This window comes from Pseudophryne corroboree, chromosome 5 (genome assembly GCF_028390025.1).
Source record: "Pseudophryne corroboree isolate aPseCor3 chromosome 5, aPseCor3.hap2, whole genome shotgun sequence".
Lineage (NCBI taxonomy): Eukaryota > Metazoa > Chordata > Amphibia > Anura > Myobatrachidae > Pseudophryne > Pseudophryne corroboree.
Window position 1 is genome coordinate 439,014,424 of NC_086448.1, and position 27,771 is coordinate 439,042,194.

Below are 27,771 nucleotides of genomic sequence, written 5' to 3' on the forward strand. Positions count from 1 at the left end.
AATATGTGCATGTCAACCTTTTGGCTGTCGACATTTTGATTGTCTATGATTTTACTGTAAGAATTTTGACGACATCCTGGTAGCAACATAATACATGGATAACTATTTGGCTCTAAAGTCTGTAAACCATCCAAAAGCAACCATTACGCCAACATAATTTACCATTAACCCCTTCCCCCAAAAAATAATAATAATAATAATTAGCAGTACCTTGCATTAAAAAGAAAATCAGATTGCATAGTGTGCAGAGTGAAGGTGTTTTAAAGGGTGTGGGATGATAGATAGACAGTGTCTAGTTAGACAGTCAATAGATAGACACCATGGGGTTTATTTACTAAAATTCATGTTTTAGCCGTTTTTAAGGGTGTTTGATCTCGAATGCTATCGAGTGCATTTTACTGCAACTTTTTGAATCCTGATACGGTCATTTACTAAGCTGCCGAGTTTTCAACATTCGTATTTTCCGATGTCGATGTGATTCGTATTGTCAGGCAGTGTTTTACGGGAGTTACGGGAGTGATTAGTAAAACACTGCCTTGCAAAACACAAGGAATCCTGGCCGGATCTGTGAGATCCGTGCCGGGCTTCATTGTGTGCATTGTGAGCAGTGCAGAATGGGTTAAAAAATGTAAAAAGATTTGCGTGGGGTCCCCCTTCCTAAGCATGACCAGCTTGTGGTTGGCCCCACTTAACAGGAGAGTGCCAAGACGTGGCGCTCCCGGATTGGCTGAAGGGGCCCTCTTTGACAGGAGTCACGGGGGGTCCCGCCAGACGGGGAAAGGGGTTCTATGTGTAAACATGGGACCCCTTTCAGTGCGTGAATCGGGTTTTTCATATTTTTATTTTTACAAGTCCGTGGATTATAACGTATAAGAAGAGGACCGATCTACCCCGGATTCTTTGTAAGTATAATTTTATTTACAGGTACCCCGGGATTCTACTGGACAAGAGGACCAAGTGCTTCATGTCAACATAGGTAAGTATGTATGTAAGTGTGCATTTACTGTATGTTTTGTAGTAGAACTACATGTACCAGCGGGCCCGTTTCCCCCTGCATGCTGGTACTTGTGGTTCACCAAGTACCAGCTTGTGGGGGAGGCTTGCTGGGACTTGTAGTTCTGCTACAAAAAACAATATTCTATTTTTACACAAAAGGCTATCAGCCTCCCATCCACCGCCGACGGATGGGGGGGGGGGGGACACAGCCTCGGGCTTCACCCCTGGTCCTTGGGTGGCTGGAGGGGGGGACCCCTTGATTTAAGGGGTCCCCACTCCTCCAGGGTACCCCGGCCAGGGGTGACTAGTTGGGGATTTAATGCCAGGGCCGCAGGGACCGGTATAACAGTGTCCCCCGGCTGTGGCATTATCTCTCTGACTAGTGGAGCCCGGTGCTGGTGTAAAACATACGGGGGACCCCTACGCTTTTTGTCCCCCGTAATTTTTGCACCAGGACCAGGCGCAGAGCCCGGTGCTGGTTGTTTAAATATAGGGGAACCCCTGTCAGTTTTTTCCCTGTGTTTTTACAACCAGGACCGGCTCAAAGAGCCCGAGGCTGGTTATGCTTAGGAGGGGGGACCCCACGCAAATATTTTTTTTTCAATTTTTACACTAAACAGACCCTTTCCCATAGATAACCATGCACAGATCTCACTGATCCGTGCATGATTATCCAAACTCGCCAGGAAAAAGCAGGTCTATTTTTTTGCTGCTTTTTTTAACGAATCGCAAAAAATACACCCGCAATTGAGCATTCAGACACTAACACCCAAATCCGAATGAATAGTAAATTCCCGTGTTGTGTGAACAAACAGCCACGTTTGACCGATGGTCTATTCTTTCGTATTTCTGAACTTTGCCGTCAAAACCATTACGAATAGCCCAAACACTGCCGAGATTTGTGCTTAGTAAATTCCCGTGTTACCACTTTGAAAAAAAAACACAAATCGGACAAACTCTGATTTTTAGTAAATATACCCCCATATGTTAGGCAGACGTTAGGTCGACATGGTCAAAATGTCGACATGAACAAAGGTCAGCTGGGTCAGAAGGTCGACATGAAGATGGTCGACACAAACAAATGTAGACACCATTTTTTTTGCATTTTTGTGGTTTGTGTGGCTTATTTTGTCATCTGGGACCCCCAATTGTAGAAATGCATCCCCTTGTGGGGCTCGCTTCACTCACCACGCTTCGGGCTCGGTGGCTCGCCACAAGGTTTATAACCAACTCTATGCCGACGTGGATAGAGAAGGTATGAAATAGTCCAAAAACATGTAAAATTTAAAAAAAACCTGTGTCTACGTTTTTTATGTCGACCATTTTCATGTCAACCTTTTGACCCTGTCAACCTTTTCTACTGTATACCTTTTTCATGTCGACCTTTTGAGCCTGCCGACCTTTTGAGCCTATCGACCTAATGTCTGTCTAACATATGGTGGCTATCTATTAACTGTCTAACTAGACACTGTCTATCTATCATCCGGATACCCTTGCAACTCTGTATATTATGTAAAATGCATCTTTTCCATAAACTTTGCAAATTGCATAAAGCACACAATTTGCATAAGCTATTGTTAAAGCCTAATATACTGTACATTATAATGTTTATCTTACACTGTTTGTGTGGGATGCTGTCAAGAGTCCAGATGCCGGCTGTTAGATTCCGGCAGTCGGAATGCCAATGCTGGAATCCCAATAGGGTCAGTAAAACTGACGCTGGAATCCCGACAGCTGACATCATAAGCATAGTGGGTGGGTTAGGTTTAGGGTGGGGGAGTTTAGGTTTAGCACCGCCCAGGGGTGTAGGGTTAGGCTGCAAAGGAGGGGTCAGACACTAATGGGGGAGGTTAGGGTTGGGCTGCGGGAAGGGAGGGTTAAGATTAGGGGAGCAGGGGGAATACTCTTACCTCCCCTGTCGGGATTTAATCTACCAGGATGCTGGCATCAGTATTCTTACCGCCGGCAGTATGCTACAATAGAGATTACCCATGATCTTATTCAAATTGATGGAATACCCCACAGTAAAAATGTAAGTACAGTACTAGTGCACTTCTGAGTTCTTTGCATAAGGACCAATAAGCATAGACCTACTGTATGTGATTTTTTTATTTGTGTTTCCTAAAATGCAAAAAGTGAATTCCTGCAAGCATTGAAGGGGAATCCAACTGGATTTAGAAGAGCAATCTGAGAAATAGGGCTTTGTCAGTGTTTTGTTTTTAATAAAAGTATTTTTAAATATGTAGGGTTTTTCTTCTTTGGGGTCCAAGACCAGGACTGGCACCGAACAGCTAAGCTTGTGAGCCTCCCAGGATGCACTGGGCTCCTCTCCCTTCATACTGCTCCCCCATTCTCATGCACTCAGTTTTTTTCGGTGCCAGCAGGGGCTGGTCGCAACTGAACGGGGGCTACAGCATGCAGTGCAAGCTTTTTGTTTTTTAATTTTCTTTTCTTTTATGAGCATTCAGCGCCTGGCAGTCCAAGGGATGCCATTGTTGATGCTTCTACACCCCATCTGGGCCGCGACACCATGAGTGGGTCAGTGATTTCGGTGGGTCCCCTTGTTCAGTTCTACTAGCACAGGAAACACAGGGGACACCCAAGGGACTGCACCAGACATAGGGGGACAGGTAAGGTGGGTTCCCACTTGTGGGACACGGACACTGTGCAGTCCTTATGCCACCAGTCCCGGGAGATGGACCTGTGGCGTAGACCATTGACTGCCCCCACAGCTGCACTAGATCACCAGGGCTTAATGTACACTGGCACTGGGGACCTATTACAAGCCAGGAGAACCGGTGGTGGAAATCAGCATAGGGGAGGTCAATGCTTCCCCAGCAGCCCCTCTGCCAGCCCAGGGCGCCATTCCACTGCAGTCTTCCCGCCCTGGGCTGCTCCTCCCTCATCCTCCTTGACAGAGACACTGGCCAGCCATAGCTGAAAGCTCTGCAGGTTTCCAGGAGTGTTGGGTTGTGTGCCCCTTTATACCTCACCTCATCGCAGGTTGTATATATCACTGCATTCTACCAGCCTTCTCCACATGGCTGTGTAGTTGATACAAGTGCCCATTGCAGTTAAAATTTTATTTCTATATTGTATGTGACTTATGCTATTGCTGCTGTTTGAACTTTTCTGTTTTCTACATTGTATAGTATATTTGCTGTCCCTGTACTTTTTTCTTTTCTTCAGTAACTCTTGAATACTGGTGTGTTTTAGGTTTACTCTGTCACACATTACATTTTATTTGTTAAGGCTCTTTGTCACATACTGTTCCAGTTACACTCTTCACATTACCATATCGTGTGTGTACACTTATAACAGTCATGTCTAGCAAAAGAAAAGTAGACGGGGGCACCTACGTCCCCACAGTTCCAGTACAAGAGCCTCCATTGGCTTCTTTTTCTACTCTACTGGTAAAGATTGCTGACAGTATTGCTACCCCCCCCCCCCCCGTAACTTCCCCTATGGATCTACCACAAACAGTACAGCCCGCTATGGCTCCCCCCGTGGGATTCCAGCAGCCATTAACACCAGTGCTGCAAGTATGGCGGTACGGGGCGGTACGGCGTACCGGTAAGAAACTCCCAGCCGGTATGCAGCACCTTGCAGACACCGGTACCCCTCTCCTGCCCCCCCCCCCAGTCAGTCCGGTGACTGGACTGTTGGCTTCACTCCAAGTCTGGCGGCAGCAGCGGCGTGTACACAAATGCCGGTTCGTGAGCCAATCAGAGCTCGCGGACCGGCAGCCAATCAGGAGCCGCTTCTGCCGGGCCGCAAGCTCTGTTTGGCTCGCGGACCGGCGCCAGATCTCAGTGAGATACAGGACCCCGCCACCGCGGGAGGGGACCGGACTGATGGCAAGATAGATACAGGAGAGGCGTGTGCTGCGCTCCCCTCTCCGCCACAACAGCAGCAGATGCAAATGCCTGCCCCAGGCAGCAACAACGGTGAGTTGCACTGCTGGTGGCATATCTGGCACCATGAGGACATGTGTATCTGGCAATGTGGGGACATATCTGGCACTGTTTGGGCATATCTGGCACTGTGGGGGCATATGTGTATCTAGCACTGTGGGGGCATATCTGGCACCATGGGTGTATGTGTATCTGACAATGTGGGGCATCCTAGACAAAGGGCATTGTGCCTGAAACGCGTTAGGCGTACAATAAAACAGCAGAGGAGACTGTGAGCAAGCAAGTTCCCAGCCGCCGACGGGCGACGGAGGACCGCACACAGAGGAGACCAGCCGCCAGAGCTACAACACACCGCTGCGCTGAGAGGAAGCCGCTGACAGGAGCCGCGTGTGGTCAGTGTCACAGGTACTTTTAGACAGGGAGAGATAGGAATCTAAAAAGTACCTGCATCTGGAATCGGCACTAAAAGGAATCCCCTCCTCATATGGACAACAACCATTTCTATAAAAGAGCTGTATACAGTACATTAATTTAACTATACTTTTATTTTCACGTTTTGCGCAAACACATATGGTATTACATTATCAAGCGCTCTCAAATTATCTATTTATTGTTTTATTACCCTTTTAAGAGCTGCTATTTTATATAAATTTCCTAAGCGCAGTTAATACTTTTTATTAATGTGGGGCATATCTGGCACTGTGGGGGCATATCTGGCACCGTGGGTGCATGTGTATCTGGCAATGTGGGGCATATCTTGCACTGTGGGGGCAGATCTAGCACCATGAGGGCATGTGTATCTGGCAATGTGGGGGCATATCTAGCACTATGGGGGCATATCTGGCACTATGGGGGCATATGTGTATCTAGCACTGTGGGGGCATATCTGGCACTGTGGGGGTAGATCTGGCACCGTGAGGGCATGTGTATTTGGCAATGTGGGGGCATATCTAGCACTGTGGGGGCATATCTGGCACTATGGGGGCATATGTGTATGTAGCACTGTGGGGGCATATCTGGCACTGTGGGGGCAGATCTGGCACTGTGAGGGCTTGTGTATCTGGCAATGTGGGGGCATATCTAGCACTGTAGGGGCATATCTGGCACTATAGAGGCATATGTGTGTCTAGCACTATGGGGGCATATCTGGCACCATGGGGACGTGTGTATCTGGCAATGTGGGGCATATCTGGCACTGTGGGGACATGTGTATCTGGCAATGTGTGGCATATCTGGCACCGTGGGGGCTTACCTGGCACCGTGGGGGCATATCTGGCACCGTGGGGGCTTATGTGTATCTGGCCCTGTGGGGGCATATCTGGCACAATTGGGGGCATATGTGTATCTGGTACCATGGGAGCATATCTAGCACTGTGGGGGCATATCTGTATCTGGCACTGTGGGGGCATATCTGGCATTGTGGGGGCATATGTGTATCTGGCACTGTGGGGGCATATTTGTATCTGGCACTGTTGGGGCATATGTGTGTCTGGCAATGTGGGGGCATATCTGGCAATGTGGAGGCATATGTGTATCTGCACTGTGGGGGCATATGTGTATCTGGCACTGTGGGCATATCTGGCACTATGGGGGTATGTTTATCTGGCACTGTGTGGGCATATGTTTATCTGGCACTACTGGAGGCATATGTGTATCTGGCACTGCACTATTGGGGTCATATGTGTATCACGCTCCAATTTTCATTGGCCATGCCCATTTTTGGCGTGCGCACACAGTACCACTAAGAATTTTTTTATACATGCACCACTGTCCCCACCTGTCCCTCCTCCATGGTTGGACTCATTCTCTAGCTTGGTGCATAGTTTGGCTGCTACCTCTGCTGCATTTTAACATTTAGTACAGGGCAAAGTGGCACTACCAACACCTACTGCAACTAAACGTATTGTGCCTACCTCCCAGTCTATAACACTAAATGATTCTAAAGAGTCATCTGTTCCTGCAGATCATGCAGAGATTTCTTATGCAGAATCCCCCTTTAGGGGATGAGGAGGTAAATCCCAAATTTCATGTGGCTGCATAGATTAGGGCAGTTAAATTTTCACTTCAATTAGAAGATGCTGAACCAGTCCCTCTGTCTAAGGATCCTCTACGCGAGCAGCAAAAGGTAGTGTTAGGATCACTTCTCAGAAGATAAAAATGAGGCTTGGAAAACTCCTACTAAGACATTTACAGTTCCTAAAAGGTTCAGCTCCTTTTACCCATTACCCGAAACTGATTGTGCAAAATGGAAAACTTCACCTCCGCTGGATGCTCATGTCACACTTTTAATTAAAAGTTCCGTCCTTCCTATCCTGACTGCGTCCACTCTTAAGGAACTACCGGATAGACAACTAGATACGTGTCTTAAATCTTTGTACATTCATTACAGGAGCCACAGCCAGACTGATTACGGCTACATCCTGGGTGACTAAAGCCATAGAAACTTGGCTAACATACTTGAACAGAGTTTCACGTCTGAGCCTACCACGGAACAATTGTCCCTTATTGCCAATATCAGAGATGCGGCCTACTACATTGGTGAAGCTGCTTTGGATTCTGTTCTGTTATCCTCCAAAGCTTCTGTTGTGTCCATTGCGGCACACCGCATAGTGTAGCTCCATTCATGGAAGGCGGATTCGGATGCCAAGAAGGCCCTAAAAGTTCTGCCATACACGGGTGATTTCCTGTTTGGACCGAAACTGGATAATATTGTAGAGAAACTGGCAACTTCCAAGACAGCTAGCTTACCTTCGGCTTCTTCAGTGCAGCCTAAGACTTCATTATTTCGGTTCATTCGTCCACAATGCAAGGCCAAGGGTCAGACTTTTCCACGTCTATCTCAGACAGCCAACACCTCCAAACCCACTAGACGTCCAACTACCAGGCCAGAGGATAAACCCTCCACTTGTTGTGATAAGCCTCCCCCAGGGGGACCCCAGGGTGGGAGGTCGACTTCTTCAGTTCGCCCACGCATGGCATCAAATCATGACAGATGCCTGGGTCCAAGAAGCGGTCTCTCACAGATACGCTCTCTCCTCCCTGAAGCGCCCCCCTAGACAATACTTTCCTACCACTCTACCCACAGATCCTGCCAAAGCTCAGTTGCTCAGGGGTGTACTTCACTCCTTACTATAGTCGGGTGTCATTATCCCTGTCCCATTGTCGCAACAGGGCCAGGGGTTCTATTCGACACATATTTTGGTTCAGAAACCAAATGGATCCTATCGCCCCATTCTGAATTTAAAGTTGCTGACCAAATACCTCAAGGTACCCAAGTTTCAAATGGAAACCCTACACTTCATTGTCCTGGCTATGCAACCTGGGGATTATATGGTCTCCCTGGATATCCATGTGCCTATTGCATCATGTCATCAGCAATATCTCTGATTTGGTGTCCTGCATCTTCTGATCAACATCCTGGAACGTTGGGCAGTGTACTGTGTCCTTCAAATGGCTCAGGACCTCCTACAGGGTTCTCAGGTTCAAATCCAGTCAGACACAGCAGTGGCTTTTATAAATCAACAAGGAGGTACTTGCAGTGTGGATGGGTGGAACTCTGTCTTCTGGCCATCCCCGCAATATTCATTCCGGAAGTCCACAACTGGGAAGCAGACTTGCGCAGTCGACAGGATGTTCATGCTGGAGAGTGGTCTCTCCATCCGGACATTTTTCAGCTTCTGATACACAAATAGGGTCTTCCAGAGTGGACCTCATGGCCTCCAAACACAACCACAAAGTCCCAGTGTACAGGGTCAGGACATGAGATCCGGTGGCAAGCTTCGTGGACGCATTCACAGTCCCATGGACCTTTCATCTGGCATTTCTCTCCACCCCATATCTCTCCTTCCCAGAGTGCTTTGCAAATTCAAGAAGGACGGCGGCATGCTCATCCTCATGGCTCCGACCTGGACCAGGCGTCATTGGTTCACGGATCTTCTATGTCTATCCATAGAAGAGCCCTTCCCTCTGCCTCTTAGTCCAGACCTGCTCTCTCAGGGGCACAGCCTCCATCCGGATCTGCTTCACTTTGACGGCATGGCTCTTCAGACACCTGATAGATCTGGACATGACTTTGCCCATATGGACTCCATCTTTGAATGCAAACACTTTTTTTATGTAATACACCTTTAAGTAAAATGTTATTCAAAACACAAAACTCATATATTCTCAAGAAACTGAGTAGATAGTTCGCTTCATAACAATGGAATGTTTTTTAGATAAAATGTAACTTCACTTACAGAAATAATGAGATGAGGTAAACTAGCAGCTCCAATGGTACTATACTCCAACGCTTCGCTCTCATATATTCTAGAAAAGTTATAAGATACGTTTTTTCTGTTTATTGATTGTTTGAATCCAATTAAAATTAATTGTATGACTGCACTATTATGCTATGAACACACCTGCTTGTTAGAAGGTATAAGAACTAGACACTGGAAAATTAAACTAAGAAATTGCTTTAACATGACACGGAGTGAACGTGTGCTTTTTCTCTAAGTGCTGATGCTTATGGGAATTCTGACACACACATATTACTCTGGTCGCCATTGATCCAAGAGAGTTATTAATTCTAGATTCATTACACCCCTCCTAAGGGACAAAGGTTTTACTGGGGCGGTGGTAATTCAGATCTGATCGCAGCAGCAAATTTGTTAGCAGTTGGGCAAAACCATGGCCCTCATTCTGACCTGATCGCACGCAGCAACTTTTTGCTGCCCGTGTGATCAGATAGACGTCTCCTATTGAGGAGTGTCTTTTTGCATAGCAAGACTGCGTTCGCTTGTGCAGCCCTGCTGTGCCAAAAAAGTTTTGTGCAGAACTAGACTAGGGTAAGAATTACTCGGGTGTGGTATTGAAAGTCGACAGTAACTAGGTCGACAATGTCTAGGTCGACCACTATTGGTCGACAGTAACTAGGTCGACAGGGTGTCTAGGTCGACAGGGTCATTAGGTCGACATGTTCTAGGTCGACAGGTCAAAAGGTCGACATGAGTTTTTCATGTTATTTTGGTGTTGTTTTCTTCGTAGAGTGACCGGGAACCCCAATTAGTGCACCGCGTCACCCCTCGCATGGCTCGCTTCGCTCGCCATGCTTCGGGCATGGTGCCTTCGCTCCGCTACCGCTTCGCTCGGCACAGATTACCGTTCCAATCGTAGTCCATGTGGATCGTTAAGTGTGAAAAGGTTCAAAAAAAGAAAAAAAAATTGAAAAACTCATGTCGACCTTTTGACCAGTCGACCTAGAACATGTCGACCTAAAGACCCTGTCGACCTAGACACCCTGTCGACCTAGTTACTGTCGACCAATAGTGGTCGACCTAGACATTGTCGACCTAGTTACTGTCGACTTTCAGTCCGGATCCCGAATTACTCACCCTGTGCGATCACTTCAGCGTTGCAGGTCCTAGAATTGATGTCAGACGTCCGCCCTCCGAACGCCTCGACACGCCTGCGTTCGGATCTCCACGCTCCGAAAACGGTGAGTTGACGCCCGGATCCGCCTGCCTCCTGTCAGTCTTCTTGCAGTCGCCACTGCGCCCACTTTCTTCATTAGAGGCGTCGCTGCCGACGAGCCTGCACAATACGGCCACCGCGCATGCGCAGTTCCAACCCGATTGCATGGCTGCGAAGAAGCGCAGCGTGCGATCGGGTCAGAATGACCCCCATGTGCACTGCAAGGGGGGCAGATATAACATTTGCAGAGAGATTTAGATTTGGGTGGGTTACTGTATATTGTTTCTGTGCATGGTACTGGCTGCTTTATTTTACACTGCAATTTAAATTTCAGTTTGAACACATCCCATCCAAATCTAACTCTCTCTGCACATGTTATATCTGTCCCCCCCTGCAGTGCACACGGGGGTCATTCCGAGTTGATCGCTAGCTGATGTTGTTCGCAGCGCAGAGATCAGGCTAAAAATCGGCATTTATGCGCATGCGTATGCACTGCAATGTGCACGCATGACATACGGGTAGAAAGCCCGTTGTGGTTGTGCACAGGTTCTAGTGAAGTTTTCAGTCACATTGACGGCTGCAAGAAGATTGACAGGAAGGGGGCGTTTCTGGGTGTCAACTGACCATTTTCAGGGAGTGTTTGCAAAAACGCAGACGTGTCTGAAAAAATGCAGGCGTGGCTGGGCGTTCGCTGGGCGGGTGTATGACGTCAAATCCGAACACGAATAGGTTGAGTGATCGCAAGTGCTGAGTAGGTTCAGAGCTACTCTGAAACTGCACAAACTGTTTTTGCAGAGCTCGGCTGCATGTGCGTTTGCACTTCTGCTAAGCTAAAATACACTCCCCAGTGGGCGGCGGCATAGCGTTTGCACAGCTGCTAAAACTAGCCAGCGAGCGATCAACTCGGAATGATGGCCATGGTTTTGCCCTTTTGCTAACAAATTTGCTGCTGCGATCAACTCTGAATTAGGCCCAATGCTTCAGGCTCGGAAACCAGCCTCAACATGTATCTATTACCGCATCTGGCACTCCTAGTTTCAGTGGTGTGCTCACTGTAACTACAACCCTAAGGTTCTCAGGATCCTTCAGCTGTTAGACTTCTTACAGGCTGGCCTAACCATGGGTCTTCACTTGGCTTCCCTGAAGGTCCAGGTTTCGGCCTTGTCCATCTGGTTTCAGCAAAGACTGGCTCCCTTACCAAACATGTGTACCTTCCTCTAGGGGGTACTCTGGATACAGCCTCCATTTCTCCCTCTGATTGCTCTGTGGGATCTGTTCTTGGTCCTTCGGGCATTGCATGGACTCCTTTTGAACCATTGGAAATGGTGGACCTCAAGTGGCTCACCGCTAAGACTTTATTATGGCTATAGCTTCAGTCCAATGAGTTTCTGACTTGGGAGCTCTCTCCTGTCGCTCCCCCTTTTTGATATTTCACCAGGACCGGGTAGTCCTCCGGACTAAAAGGGGATACCTACCTAAAGTAGTGTCTAAATTCCATATCAGTGAACCCATTGTGGTACCGGCCTTCCAGGAACCTGGTCTTTCACAGGAGGAAGCCTCCTTGGATGTATTCTGTGCCTTGAGGATCTACGTGGACCATCTCACAGGCTTACACGCAGGCTGATCTTCCTGTGCCAAGTACAGTCTCTGCTCACTCTGCTCGCTTTGTGGGACCTTCGTGGGAGCACGCCGCGGAGCATCTGCTGAACAATTATGCAAGGCTGCTACATAGTCTTCTGCCCACACGTTTCTTAGGTTCTATGCCTGTGATCCGTTTGCCCCCCAGGATGCAACCATTGGCCACAATGTCCTCCTTTCAACTTAGGAGCATTCCCTCCCTATTTTACCTCCCTATTACAACTGTTTTGGGACATCCCAAGGTTAACCCTGTGGAGACTGTGGACCCCGAAGAAGAAAATAAAGAGTTATGGTAAAGCTTACCTTCATTAACTCTTTTCTTCAAGGTTCATGGGATCCATAGGGTGCCCAGCCTGACACATCTAGCTTCAATTATTTGCCTTTAGGGTCACAAGTTCCCTTCTCTTTTCTATGAGAGTGTGATTTCCTGTGTGTACCATTCTTCCTTCTTTCCTCTCTCCAGCTCATACTTTGGGTTTGTTAACTAAAACTGAATTGCCTGACCATGGGGGCAGTGTATGAGGGGAGAAGAGCCCAGTGCATCCTGGGAGGCTCACAAGCATAGCTGTTCATTTACAGTCGTGGTCTTCACCAGCATACCCAAAGGTTAACCCTGTGGAGCCCATGGACCTTGAAGAAAAGAGTTAACGAAGGTACGTTTTATCATAACTCTTTCTTTTTGTATGTTTTTACATTATGTGTTTTTCCCACACTACAGGTCCAGGGCATGCTGTCAGTATTGAGCTGGTTTTCTTAGGTGAAGCCCCATGTCCCCAGGGAATACATACCCAAGCTGACTACTGTAGGTCTAGTTGTCACTATGACAGGAGGAAACCATGTGGCAAATTTCCCTGTTATGGTGCCAGCAGCCATGTCTGGCAAAACCTAGTGGACGTAGTGACAATTTATTAGGGAACTCGCATTTTTTGCTCCTCTGATTTTGTTGCTGCCTTTATTAGGCTAGCAGCACTAGTGCTAGATTTACTTTTAGGGGGAGGCCCACAGAACAATGGGGGTCATTCCAAGTTGATCGTAGCCCTGCAAAATTTTGCAGGGCTACGATCATGTCCACACACATGCGTGGGGACGCCCAGCACAGGGCTATCCCGCCCCACATGTCAGTGCTGGCCCCCCAAGCAGAAGTGCAAAAGCATCACACAGCGGCAATGCTTTTGCACTTTAGGAGTAACTCCCAGCCAGCGCAGCTTTAGCGTGCTGGCTGGGAGCTACTCGTCGCTCCCGGACCCGCAGCGGCTGCATGTGACATCATGCAGCCGCTGCGGACAACCCCCCTTCCCCTCACGGCCCAGCCACGCCTGCATTGGCTGGACCGTGCCCACGAAACGGTGACCAAACGCTGCCGTTTCGTCCGTCCCCCGCCCAGCGACCGCCTCTGCCTGTCAATCAGGCAGAGGTGATCGCACTGCAGCGATGGCCTTCGGCATGCACAGTTCTGACCCGATCGCACCGCTGCGATAAACTGCAGCGTGCGATCGGGTCAGAATGACCCCCAATGCTAGGTCTGTGCTGTTGATTATCAGCAACAGCATTGAACTTGCACCAGGAGAGGCAGCTGCAACAGGTATGTCTCTTACTGTATGAGTTCTGCAGCTCTTTCCTTTATACCTGACTTGTAAGTTGTGCGGGCATGTCTGCACCTTTTTCCCTCTACATAGCTTGCATGATGCTACATCAGATCCCCTTCTCTCCCCCATATGCCTCTCTAAGATTGCAGAGGCACAACCTGGGATATGACTGAGTTTGCATACAGACTGTGACATACTGCTTTTTTTATTTCATATTCTGAGTATGTACAGCTGCATTTTGCAGCAAAAAACACAGTGCCGTAACGTCCCCCTTTTACACAATACAGCAGGTAGAATCCCCTTTTACACATTAGGCAGGCAGAGTCCTGATTTTTACGCATTACGGCAGCAGAGACCCCCTTTTTACACATTACAGCAGCAGAGTCCCCTTTTTACACGTTACGGCAGCAGAGTCCCCTTTTTACATATTATGGCAGCAGAGTCCCCCTTTTTCACACATTAGGCAGGCAGAGTGTGGGGGGATGGGGCAATCCGGCATCCAGGGCTTACACAGGGACACACAGACACTCATGACCGGGAGCTGCCTCCTGCGGTAGCGCTCCCCCTCCCTTTCAGAGGTGGCGGCGGCAGGTCTCAGTGACGGAATAACAGGACGGGGAGGTGTGATGCCACATAGTGACTGTAGCAGCGGTAGACATGTGGCGGAGGGGCTTTCAGTACTTACACACTGGACATGACGGCCGCATGGGGGGGGCGTGCTGCCAAATGGTACACCCTCAGTGCATTTGCGCTGTGGGCAATGCACCATCAGCACACATCTAGTTACGACCCTGGAAAAACACATAAAATCATATGTTTATTTGGAACTGTACATGAGTCCCTTGTTAATAAGAAAGTAAATTCTGTAAGTTCAATGCAGTCACTATGTGGCCAAAAGATAGGAAAAAGTGTAAAACACATTAACAGTGATACAGTTTAATGTATTGGGAATAATTAAACACATTTGTTTAGAAATTAAATTATGTCAAATAGAACACAAATATTATGTTAAAGCATCATTGCCTGACAACACTAAGGTTATAGGTTCGAATCCCACATGACCCTAACTGTGTGGAGTTTGTATATTCTCCCTGTACTTGCGTTGGTTTCCTCTGGGTACTCCGTTTTCTTCCCACAATCCAAAAATATTCTGGTAGGTTAATTGGATCAAAAAAAAATTAACCCTAGTGTGAATGTGTGTGTGTGTGTACATGTAGTAGGGAATCTAGATTGTAAGATCCATTAGATCAGGGACTGATGTGATGGCCAAATATTTTCTGTAAAGCACTGCGGAATATGTGCGCTATATAAATAACTGGTAATAAATTACATTGGTGCCCAAGAGTGTGCTGCTAGAACTTACCCATCTAATGGAATTTCAGTGCATATTATGAAAAAGACACTTCTCTATGTACCATATGTACTTTAAAAAGGAACACATATTGGATGGGATGTCTCATATCTTGGCGATAATTTGGAGAAGCTGCCCATATCAGCCAAACAGTCTCTAGCTATCATTATTTAGCATAGTCTGTACAATGACGGTTAGAATTATTTGATTGGTTGCTAGGTTCAACTTCTCTACTTTTATCTCTCTCGAAGGTTAAATGCATCACTACCGTAGGTCTCTGCCTTCTGCCTTAAATCTAATAAATCTTGTTGTCTATTGCAGGTAGTCACAGCCAAGGACAAAGTGGAGATAACATCAGGCATAATCCATCCAGAGGCAGCAATGACTCCAAAAAGGCACAAGGTAATAGAATGTTAAATCGTAAACTGGTAATATAATTTGTTCCATGCCGTCTTGTGATCAAGCATCTATAGCAATAGATGTACTCCAGGTTACTGGTTTTCTTTCTATTCTAACTACATAATTAGTTCCAATCAACAACGTCCAAATGTATTACCCAGAATGTAATAAGTATGTGACGGGTAATATGGTGATTATTGCTCAAGCAGCAGTGATCCTTTACTGAATCCGTCTCCCACTTCCCTGTCTAAAAGTTTTATCATTGAGACTCATAATCGTAAATATTCCACCTTATCTTCTTCTCTGATGCTTAAGTGGAACAAACTGCGCACATAGGGGGTCATTCCGAGTTGTTTGCTCATTGCCGATTTTCGCTATACTGCGATTAGTCGCTTACTGCGCATGCGCAAGGTTCGCAGAGCGCATGCGCTTAGTTATTTTACACAAAAGTTAGGTATTTTACTCACGGCATAACAAAGCTTTTTCAACGCTGTGCTGATCGTAGTGTGATTGACAGGAAGTGGGTGTTTCTGGGCGGAAACTGGCCATTTTTTGGGAGTGTGCGGAAAAACGCAGGCGTTCGAGTTGCAAAACGCAGGAGTGGCTGGAGAAACGGGGGAGTGGTTGGGCAAACGCTGGGTGTGTTTGTGACGTCAAACAAGGAACGAAAAGGACTGAGCTGGTCGCAATGGCTGAGTAAGTCTGGAGCTACTCAGAAACTGCAGGGTAATCGTTACGAGAAAATTAGCGAAGCTTTCGTTAGCAATTCTGCTATGCTAAGATACGCTCCCAGTAGGCGGCGGCTTAGCATGTGCAATGCTCCTAAAAGCAGCTAGCGAGCGAACAACTCGGAATCACCCCCATAATGTACACAAGCAGTTTTAGAACAGTTTTTATAACTTTTCTTATGGTTTTCCTACTTATTTATTTTGCCCTAGCGGATACTGGGATGGATTAGTACCATGGGGTATAGATCAGGTCCATTGGAGCCTGGCACCTTAAGAAATGTTCAGTGTGTGCTGGATCCTCCCCTCTCTGCTTCTCCTGCAGACTCCGTTTAGAAAAGTGTGTCCAAGGAGCCGGGTACATTCTCTGGAGCTCCAGAGTGTTTTCTTAAAAAAATAATAGGATTTTAATACCTACCGGTAAATCCTTTTCTCTTAGTCTGTAGAGGATGCTGGGGTAACATCAAGAACCATGGGGTATAGACTGGATCTGCAGGAGACATGGGCACTTTAAGACTTTCAAAGTGGTGTGACCTGGCTCCTCCCTCTATGCCCCTCTTCCAGACTCCAGTTTAAGGAACTGTGCCCAGTGAGACGGACATTTCGAGGAAAGGATTTATTGTTAAACCACGGTGAGCATCTTACCAGCTCACACCTCAAGTATGCCGCAGAACGTGGCATTCAATAGAACCCAAACCAACGGCATGGAGAATTTGCAGCATATGCTGACACAAAAACTGTAACACAACCTGTGTGTAACCATAGTCAATATCTGCAGATACAGTACACACCGGGACAGGCGCCCAGCATCCTCTACGGACTAAGAGAAAAGGATTTACCGGTAGGTATTAAAATCCTATTTTCTCATACGTCCTAGAGGATGCTGGGGTAACATCAAGAATCATGGGGTTATACCAAAGCTCTAGAACCGGCGGGAGAGTGTGGATGACTCTGCAGAACCGATTGACCAAAGTTGAGGTCATCATCGGCCAAGGTGGCAAACCTGTAAAAAAATAGCCAAACAGTTTGCTAAACAGCTGCACGGCAAAGTTGCTATGCCGAGATCCCCCTGTTCACCGGCCCGGATGAGCCCACCTGTCCAACAGAATGGGCAATCACGTATTTCGGTAACAGCAATCATGCCGTGGGATGAGCAAGCTGAATCATGCCACAGATCCAGCGCGTAACGGTCTGCATGGAAGCAGAGCACCCAATCTTGTTGGGAGCCAACCGGACAACAGAGCCTGTGTGCCTAGACGGAGTCGTCTTGGCGACATGCATTTTCAGAACTCTGACCTCCTGCAGAGACTTTTGACTCAGTGAAGGCGTCAGTAGCCACAGGCACCACAATAGGTTGGTACATGTGGAAGAAAACAACCACCGTCGGTAGGAAGTGTTGACGAGTTTCCAACTCTGCTCTATCTTCATGAGAGATCAAATAAGGTCTCCCGTGAGATCAGGTCTCTAAGTCAGACACTCGCCTTGCGCATGCCAAGGCCAACCTGATGACCCCTTTCCAAGTGATGAATGTCAACTCCACCTTCTGTAAAGGTACAAACCAATGTGATTGAACGAACTGCAACCCACGCTAAGATTCCACAGTGCCACCGGGGCACAAATGGAGGTTGGATGTGCAATACGCCTTTCACGAAAGCCTGAACTTCTGGAAAGGAGGCCAATTTTTGAAATTTGTACTTTTAATTGAGCCCAACTTTAGGCCCTCCACAACAGCTTGTAGAAAATGGAGAAAACATCCTACCTGAAATTCTTCCGTAGAAGGCTTCATGGATTCACATCAAGACTCATATATTCTCCAAACTCTGTGGTAACGTTTAGACGTTACTCCTTTCCTAGACTGAAGAAGTGTGGGAAAGACTTTACTGGGAACAAGACAAAAAAAACAAAAGAAAGCGCTGGCAAACCGTGTCTTTAAAAAAAACTTTTTTATTTAATATTTCTTTCTATAACGTCCTAAAATAAGGATCTCAATGATTTCACATATAAACTCTGTTAAATTGTTAGCACGTCATATGCAATAATGGTTATAGAAAACATACACTCTCATTTTATTCCTCCAAGCTCCAGAGATCAATTTAGATCAAATGGTTCAGTTATACTAACAGCCTCTGCTGAGCCTGGACGAATAATAACACATTTGTTGCAACTTATATCCTAACTAAACATTCACATCTAAAAAAGATACTGTTGCCCGCTTCATAAAAAGATAACTTGTATCTCTGATGCACTTCAGGGTTAATTAACCACAGCTGTAAATTTAAAGCACCATATCAGAAAATCTTTGCTCAGCCAGTAAGAGTCTTACTCCATAGACAGCGATCTATTAAACACAATTGTGCTCAAAGTGTCTCTTCAATCCTTTTGTATGTCAAAATTCTCAACAGTCAGTTATGGATATAACTCTTAAAGTGGCAGGCGCCAATCAATGTAATTAAAACATGGCCATGTTTAATAGTTTAAAAAGTCAATATTACCACATCCATCCTTCCTATAATTATAGGGAACACTGGTCCGATCACTCCCGGCCCTGGTAGCAAATTCCTTTATTGGTTCATATCTGGAGGTTTGGATCCGGTTTCACAGTGTGTATTGGATGTGTGCAGATCTCTCCTGATGTCCGCAGGATCATAATAAAATGCATTTCTTCGCCTGTCTGCGATCATCGGCGGCTTCCTCAGTCAGTGTTTCCTCTGTCAGCTTGGAATCCTTTTATTTCAAATTATCGTGGCGCGCACATGCGCATAGCCGCATGCATTTCAAGCCTCAGTCTCACTATACGGTGCATAGAGCCAGACCACATTGGTCTCCCGGCTTTCGCTCGTAGTCTACACATCTGTTATACATAGTAATCAAGGCTCTCTCTAACCTCCCTAAGGATTGATATACATTCTCACTTAAATAAATTAGCAACAGATACGGAAATTCTTAATTCACCATTTTATCCGTGTATTCACCCATGCTGTAGCTTCTCAGGTCACATTATATCTATCGGCCATATATAAAATAACTTTATAAGCATCCAAATACTTTTGATAACCAATATCATCTCTATTAATCTATATATATATATATATATATATATATATATATATATATATATATATCCAAAAAGAGTACAGGCACTCACCACTTTTCCTTGAGAATAGAAAAATTTATTGCCACTCACAGGTGTGTCTCACATGGAGACAGTCAGCATAACAGCATATAGTGTCGACGTTTCGGCTCCCATCGAGCCTTCTTCAAGACAGAAAGAAAAACAACAGGTGTATACCCAGCAGCCCATACCACACACTGCACCCAGGATTGCTTATGTAGCAAAGGACCACACACATGTCCCGCCCATCAATTAGCCAACAGGAAATGACCATACTGATAAAATACACTTTACAAACGACCTATGGAACTGAAGAACAGGCAGCCGTGTTACTCAAATGAATGAGCCATAATCAAATGTGGTGTAGAGGAAGAAAACTACAACATCCTAATACAGACAGCGGCTAATCGCGGCAAATTGCCGCGAAACCGGAAGTAGCATGCGTTCCATTGGTCGTGGAACGCACGCCCAGCCGGTGCAATACCGGAAGCACTGTGCGTACCACCGCCGTGGAGCGCATGTCACGAACCGGTCTCTTACCTCTGCGGGTTCTGGGGTTCATCCGTTGCCAGTGCGGTTGCTCGCGGTGCTGTGCGCCCGTGTGGGGACACGGCGTGATCAATGGCACAGGTAATGCAGAGTCTGGGAACTGTGAGTGCGGGGACCAAATGGCCTAAGGCACTGCGGTGTGTCTGCTGTATAGGATGTGGCCATGTTGGAGACCAAATAGCTAATACAGAGCACTTGTGAAAACACCTGTGGGCAGGTGTAAGCCAATCCCGTGCTTGTGCTGCCTTTAAGTAGGCTGGGATTATGTTACTCTGGGCCAGTGCTTTGTTGTATCAAAGCTGTGCTCTAGCTCTGAGCTCTCTCCGTGCATTCCTGTGTGATTCCCGTGGTCCAGATATCGCCTCCGTTCCCAGAGGTCCGTCTGCAGCCTTCACTGCTGAAAGATCCACCGGCTCTCTGCTGTGCTGTCAGTTAATTGCACTCCTATTGGAAATAGTTGGATTCCCAGTGTCCTGCATGAGGTTACCTTGTCAGTCTGCCTATCATTCAAAGTCTGGAGGATTCTGTTTCTCTCAGCTGTTCGTTTGTTCAACTCTGCATTTAACCCATTCATCACCTTGTCTTCTACTACAGTTTCACAGTGATCTCCGGAACCCGCAAGTAACCCAATTCAGTACTTTTATTTGCTATGTTGTCATTACAAGGATAATTCATCAGTCTCTCAGTTAACTCTCAAAGCTCCATTGCCAATTCTTACAGTTAATTCTCCATGTCTGCATTAACCAGTTAAACACAATCTGCAGTTCAGCATCAAAGCTTGTTTATATTTGCTATGTTGTCATAACAAGGATAATTCTTCAGTCTCTCAGTTAACTCTCAAAACTTTATTGCAAATCCTTACAGTTATCTCTTCATGTCTGCATTATCCAGTTAATAACATTCTGCAGTTCAGCATCAAAGCTTGTTTATATTTGCTATGTTGTCATAACAAGGATAATTCTTCACAGTCTCTCAGTTAACTCTCAAAACTCCATTGCAAATCCTTACAGTTATCTCTTCATGTCTGCATTATCCTGTTAATCATATTCTGCAGTTCAGCATCAAAGCTCGTCTATATTTGGACAATCCAACATTTATTCATCAGCTTGTTTTGCATATGTTTCCATGAACATTTCTTTTATGTATTTTTGAGTTTTCTCTTGCATATTATTCCTGCAATACTTTAGTATAATATGATGATTAACAACTTGTCAGTTAACTCTTTACTGAATTGTTATTTTGAATAAATATATGAATCGGAACTTTCTTCGTCCTCCCTGCTTTCTTCATAGCCCAGCACCTACACCTGTGGTTGGTCCCGGGTTAACGGATTCACAAAAACACCCGGACCTGACAGTAAGCACTGGCCACATGGATCCGTCAAGTGACCAATTCGCAGGAGGCGGTGCTACGTCAGATATCCTTTCCCGTCTGGAAAACCAGGAGTCTATACAGACAAAAATATTGCAGTTTATGCAAACTATGGCAGACCGTTTAGAGACTCTTCATACGGCTATTAAAACGTTCCAAGTCCAGATTCCAACCCCAGATGTCCCAGTTACCACTACAGCTTCTCCTGTGACGCTGCCTACGTCCCGCTTGCAGTTATCCTCTCCGAGTAAGTTTGACGGAACTCCAAAACTTTGCAGAGGATTCCTGAATCAATGCGAGATCCAGTTTGAACTGATGTCTGCCAGTTTCCCATCAGCTCGTTCTAAGGTTGCATATATTATTGCCCTCCTCTCCGGTCAGGCTCTGGAGTGGGCATCACCATTATGGGAGAGAGGTGATCCTATCCTCTCTAATTACAAAGAGTTCGTATCTTCCTTCCGGAGAATCTTTGACGAACCAGGCAGGACCACCTCAGCATCCTTGGAGATTCTCCGTCTACGTCAAGGTTTACGTCCTGTCAGTCAATATATTATTCAGTTTCGCACGTTGTCTTCAGAGTTAAACTGGAATGAGGAGGCCCTGATCGCCGCGTTTTGGAATGGACTTTCAGAAAGAATCAAGGATGATTTAACTATCCGGGATGTGCCAATTAAACTGGATGAATTGATTTCTCTCTGTAACAAACTTGATCTACGTTACAGGGAGCGATGTTTAGAGAAATCCAGGGCAGAGCGATCCAGTCCACGTGATCATCCTAGACCTCGACAAGATTCTTCATCACAGTCTCCAGTAATGACTGAAGAACCTATGCAGATTGGGCACTCTCGCCTCACAGAGGAGGAACGACTTCGTCGTCGACAGGGTAACCTCTGCATGTACTGTGGGTCCTCCGAACATTTAGTTAAATTCTGCAAACTCCGACCGGGAAACTCTCGCCTCCTAGCTTATTCAAGAGAGGTTAAGCTAGGAGTTACTTTAGAATCACGTTCTGGGAAAGAGCCAACCTTGTCTATTCAATTAGAAGTTCCAAGTTCTACAGTGAAAGTTTCAGCCCTCCTAGATTCCGGGGCAGCCAAGAACTTCATCTCCTCAGCCTTTGTCATACGGTCTAAAGTTCAAACCATGCCCCTGGAAGCAGCAGTTGCTGTTACAGCAGTGGATGGAAGTCGAATTCCAGATGGTATAATTACTCATCGAACCGTATGTCTCAAGATGAAAGTTGGTGAGCTCCATTCCGAATACCTCTCCTTCTACGTGATTCCCAAAGCCTCTCAAGATGTGATACTTGGTTTACCTTGGCTGCAGAAACATAATCCTCAACTTAATTGGCAAACCATGGAAGTCCTTTCATGGGGTAAATCTTGTACCAAGGACTGTGTAGCTACAATTGTACCTCTTCGGTCAATTAGCCTTTCCGATCTACCTCCGGTGTATCAATCCCTTGCGGATGTTTCCAGTAAGCAAGCAGCAGACTCTTTACCTCCTCATCGTGAATGGGACTGCCCAGTCGTCCTGGTTCCGGGCAAGACCCCTCCTAGGGGACAAATTCATCCGCTATCCATCCCAGAGACGCGAGCTATCCGGGATTGGTCCACTCCTACAACTCTCAAGGGGATTCAGCGATTTCTCGGCTTTGCTAATTTCTATAGGAGATTCATTAAGAATTATTCTACGTTAGCTGCTCCCATCACAGCCCTAACTCGCAAGGGAGCAAATCCTACGAACTGGTCTTCTGAAGCAATCAAAGCCTTCTCTGATTTAAAGCAAGCCTTTGTGTCAGCCCCCATTCTTCGACAGCCTGATTTGAATCGTCCCTTTCTACTAGAGGTGGATGCATCTACAGAAGCAGTAGGAGCTGTGTTATCACAAGTCTTTGAAGATAAAAAGGTCCATCCCTGCGGATATTTCTCCCGTAAGTTCCTCCCGGCCGAACGTAATTATGCAATCGGTGAGCAAGAATTACTTGCCATCAAGTTGGCATTTGAGGAGTGGAGATACCTTCTAGAAGGAGCACAACATCGCATTACAGTTTATACTGATCATAAGAATCTTCTGTATCTGCAGTCAGCTCAGTGTTTGAATCCACGACAAGCTAGATGGTCGCTTTTCTTCACACAATTTGATTTCAAGCTCACCTATCGTCCAGGGTCTCAGAACAAAAAGGCAGATGCCCTTTCCCGGTCCTTTGCTTCTTCTGAATTAAATGATGCTACCACGAATCAAGCCATTGTGAATCCTACGTCCTTCTTAATGACTCGAACCTCTCCAGTTCCTCCGCCTGGCAAGACCTTTGTCGCCACAAGTCTTCGAAAACGGCTGCTTACCTGGGCTCACTCCTCTTCCTTCATGGGTCATCCTGGGGTTCTAAAGACTCTCAAATTTATTCAACAGTCTTATTGGTGGCCACGTCTCAAAGCCGATGTCCAAGAGTTTATAGCAGCATGTCCTAAATGTGCCCAACATAAGAGTCCAAGAAGTTCTCCACCAGAGTTTCATCCATTGCCAGCCCTAGAGGTTCCAGCAGCAGATCAAGAGCTTCAACGTCTATCTAGCATCTGGAGTTGTGTACGTAAGTCCTTGGTCAAAACTTCCGCTCGTTATAAATCTTTTGCAGATAGAAAACGTAAAGCTGTACCGAGTTACAAAGTGGGAGACCAAGTTTGGATTTCTACGCGCAATCTCAAGTTCAAAGTTCCTTCTAAGAAATTTGCTCCCAAGTTTATTGGTCCATTTCCCATTGTTAAGGTACTCAACCCTGTGTCATACAAAGTCAAGTTGCCACCGTCTTTGAGAATTCCTAACGCCTTTCATACATCTTTACTGAAGCCTTTGATTCTCAATAAGTTTCGTACTACCCAGTCCAAATCTCCTAAAGTTCACTCTTTGCAGAATGAGGAATTTGAAGTTAAAGAGATTGTGGACTCACGTTCCCGATATGGACGTTTACAGTTTCTGGTCGACTGGAAGGGTTACGGTCCAGAGGAAAGATCCTGGGTTTTCTCTGAAGATGTTCATGCTCCAAGACTGGTACAGAAATACTTCTCCAAAAATCCTGATAAGGTTCAAAGGTGTTCGGAGACCACCCTTAGAGGAGGGGGTACTGTCACGAACCGGTCTCTTACCTCTGCGGGTTCTGGGGTTCATCCGTTGCCAGTGCGGTTGCTCGCGGTGCTGTGCGCCCGTGTGGGGACACGGCGTGATCAATGGCACAGGTAATGCAGAGTCAGGGAACTGTGAGTGCGGGGACCAAATGGCCTAAGGCACTGCGGTGTGTCTGCTGTATAGGAGGTGGCCATGTTGGAGACCAAATAGCTAATACAGAGCACTTGTGAAAACACCTGTGGGCAGGTGTAAGCCAATCCCGTGCTTGTGCTGCCTTTAAGTAGGCTGGGATTATGTTACTCTGGGCCAGTGCTTTGTTGTATCAAAGCTGTGCTCTAGCTCTGAGCTCTCTCCGTGCATTCCTGTGTGATTCCCGTGGTCCAGATATCGCCTCCGTTCCCAGAGGTCCGTCTGCAGCCTTCACTGCTGAAAGATCCACCGGCTCTCTGCTGTGCTGTCAGTTAATTGCACTCCTATTGGAAATAGTTGGATTCCCAGTGTCCTGCATGAGGTTACCTTGTCAGTCTGCCTATCATTCAAAGTCTGGAGGATTCTGATTCTCTCAGCTGTTCGTTTGTTCAACTCTGCATTTAACCCATTAATCACCTTGTCTTCTACTACAGTTTCACAGTGATCTCCGGAACCCGCAAGTAACCCAATTCAGTACTTTTATTTGCTATGTTGTCATTACAAGGATAATTCATCAGTCTCTCAGTTAACTCTCAAAGCTCCATTGCCAATTCTTACAGTTAATTCTCCATGTCTGCATTAACCAGTTAAACACAATCTGCAGTTCAGCATCAAAGCTTGTTTATATTTGCTATGTTGTCATAACAAGGATAATTCTTCAGTCTCTCAGTTAACTCTCAAAACTCCATTGCAAATCCTTACAGTTATCTCTTCATGTCTGCATTATCCAGTTAATAACATTCTGCAGTTCAGCATCAAAGCTTGTTTATATTTGCTATGTTGTCATAACAAGGATAATTCTTCACAGTCTCTCAGTTAACTCTCAAAACTCCATTGCAAATCCTTACAGTTATCTCTTCATGTCTGCATTATCCAGTTAATCATATTCTGCAGTTCAGCATCAAAGCTCGTCTATATTTGGACAATCCAACATTTATTCATCAGCTTGTTTTGCATATGTTTCCATGAACATTTCTTTTATGTATTTTTGAGTTTTCTCTTGCATATTATTCCTGCAATACTTCAGTATAATATGATGATTAACAACTTGTCAGTTAACTCTTTACTGAATTGTTATTTTGAATAAATATATGAATCGGAACTTTCTTCGTCCTCCCTGCTTTCTTCATAGCCCAGCACCTACACCTGTGGTTGGTCCCGGGTTAACGGATTCACAAAAACACCCGGACCTGACAGCGCAACCACGTGACCGGAACTTCGGGAAAGTGCTGGGCAGCTATTAGCCGTCGCTAGGATACCAAACTAAAACACAAAAGGTTGTCATGGTGGCTGCTTATAATCAAAGCCCTGCGCGGATGCAGCAACTTAGAGCTAACATACAATGGAATAGACTCACATGGTGATCCCAGGGACATAATATACAAATAGTAATAAATAAAATGAATATAGATCATAATCTAAATTTAGTTGTATAGATGACTGAAAAGTCACTTAATGAAAGATAGACAACAAATGGTTTATAGAAAATGTGTGGCCACCGGACACTAACCGGATGGCCCAACCGCCGTCCCCTGAATAAATACGCCCAACAGGGCAACAACAGGGGAAGGGGAACAACGACAATTATGTAAATGTACCCTAGGACACAAAGTGGCTCATATTGGGACCTGTAGTGTGACCCATGTCACAAATAGCAATCCAGGGTGCTGACCAACACATAAACAAATTGAAACAAAAGACAGACATTGATAACATCACATAATATTCCACAGTAAACTCGAAAAGAATTTGCTGTGTGTTTTAAAAGATTATTTAGTAATTCAGCGATAGCCCTATCCGAGAAAAATGTTGAATGGATTAGCCTCATTTAGCCCCCGGGGGGCTAGAGTGTCCAATTCATAGATCCATTTAGCTTCTCGTTGACGTAGTTGCCTTTCCCAGTCACCCCCACGGGAAGGTCTCGGTACATGATCGATCAACATACACTTCAAACTGGATATCGAATGTCCTCTGGATACGAAGTGTTGTGCTACCGGTTTGTCAGACATCTTGGAGATCAATGCAGCTCGAATTGATGTGCGATGGTTGGCCATCCGATCACGGAAGTTCCTTGTCGTCATCCCAACGTAGTAGTACCCGCAAGGACACACAATGATGTAAATTACATGGTCCATAGTGCAATGTAACCGCTGACGGATCATAATCTGTCGACCACTATGTGGATGTGCAAAACTTGCACCAGACATCATTGATCGGCAAGTGGTGCAATTGGGGCACCGATAGCAGCCTTTCTTACTGTCAGGTAGCCAGGTCTTGTTGGTTGCCATTGGCTGTAGAGTTGGGCGCATTAACAGTTGTCTGAGATTTTTACCTCGTCTGTATGCACAGAGTGGTGGCTGTAGATTAGACCCCTTGAATAATGGGTCTGAGGCCACAATCGGCCAATGTTTCCGCAGCACTTTCTCAGATTGTGATGAAGCAACATCATAAGTGGATGCAAATGTCATTCTATTGATGGGACCCTTGGCACCATGGTCGTTGGGGTGGGAGTGCCTGTACCTCGCTTTCTTGAGACATCTTGCGACTGTTTTTTTGGTGTAGCCACGTTCATAGAATCTCTCTGCCATCGCATTTATCTGCAACTCGGTGTCTGTTGGTAGGGTGTTGTTGCGTAACACCCGCATAAACTGCGAGATCGGTAGATTCTCCTTAAGATGGACCGGGTGGTGACTGGAGGCATGGAGAAGTGTGTTTCTGTCGGTCTCTTTTCTAAAAAGGGTCGAGGCTAGTCTTCCTTTGTGACGAAACAAAGTCACATCCAAAAAATCAACCTTGTCACGGTTGATGTAATAGGTCAGCGGTTACATTGCACTATGGACCATGTAATTTACATCATTGTGTGTCCTTGCGGGTACTACTACGTTGGGATGACGACAAGGAACTTCCGTGATCGGATGGCCAACCATCGCACATCAATTCGAGCTGCATTGATCTCCAAGATGTCTGACAAACCGGTAGCACAACACTTCGTATCCAGAGGACATTCGATATCCAGTTTGAAGTGTATGTTGATCGATCATGTACCGAGACCTTCCCGTGGGGGTGACTGGGAAAGGCAACTATGTCAACGAGAAGCTAAATGGATCTATGAATTGGACACTCTAGCCCCCCGGGGGCTAAATGAGGCTAATCCATTCAACATTTTTCTCGGATAGGGCTATCGCTGAATTACTAAATAATCTTTTAAAACACACAGCAAATTCTTTTCGAGTTTACTGTGGAATATTATGTGATGTTATCAATGTCTGTCTTTTGTTTCAATTTGTTTATGTGTTGGTCAGCACCCTGGATTGCTATTTGTGACATGGGTCACACTACAGGTCCCAATATGAGCCACTTTGTG

The 27,771-nt window shown here is 46.1% G+C and overlaps 1 protein-coding gene across 12 annotated transcripts in view; it reads left to right on the plus strand.

Moving 5' to 3' along the window:
- LOC134927833 (NFX1-type zinc finger-containing protein 1-like) overlaps nt 1–27,771 on the plus strand; it is a 585,162-nt gene that overhangs the window by 83,873 nt on the left and 473,518 nt on the right. For all 12 annotated transcript variants that reach the window (XM_063922818.1, XM_063922822.1, XM_063922829.1 and 9 more), the window contains exon 4: nt 15,261–15,341. In XM_063922818.1, the coding sequence (XP_063778888.1) occupies nt 15,261–15,341 (81 nt within the window). The remainder of the gene's footprint in view (nt 1–15,260; nt 15,342–27,771) is intronic.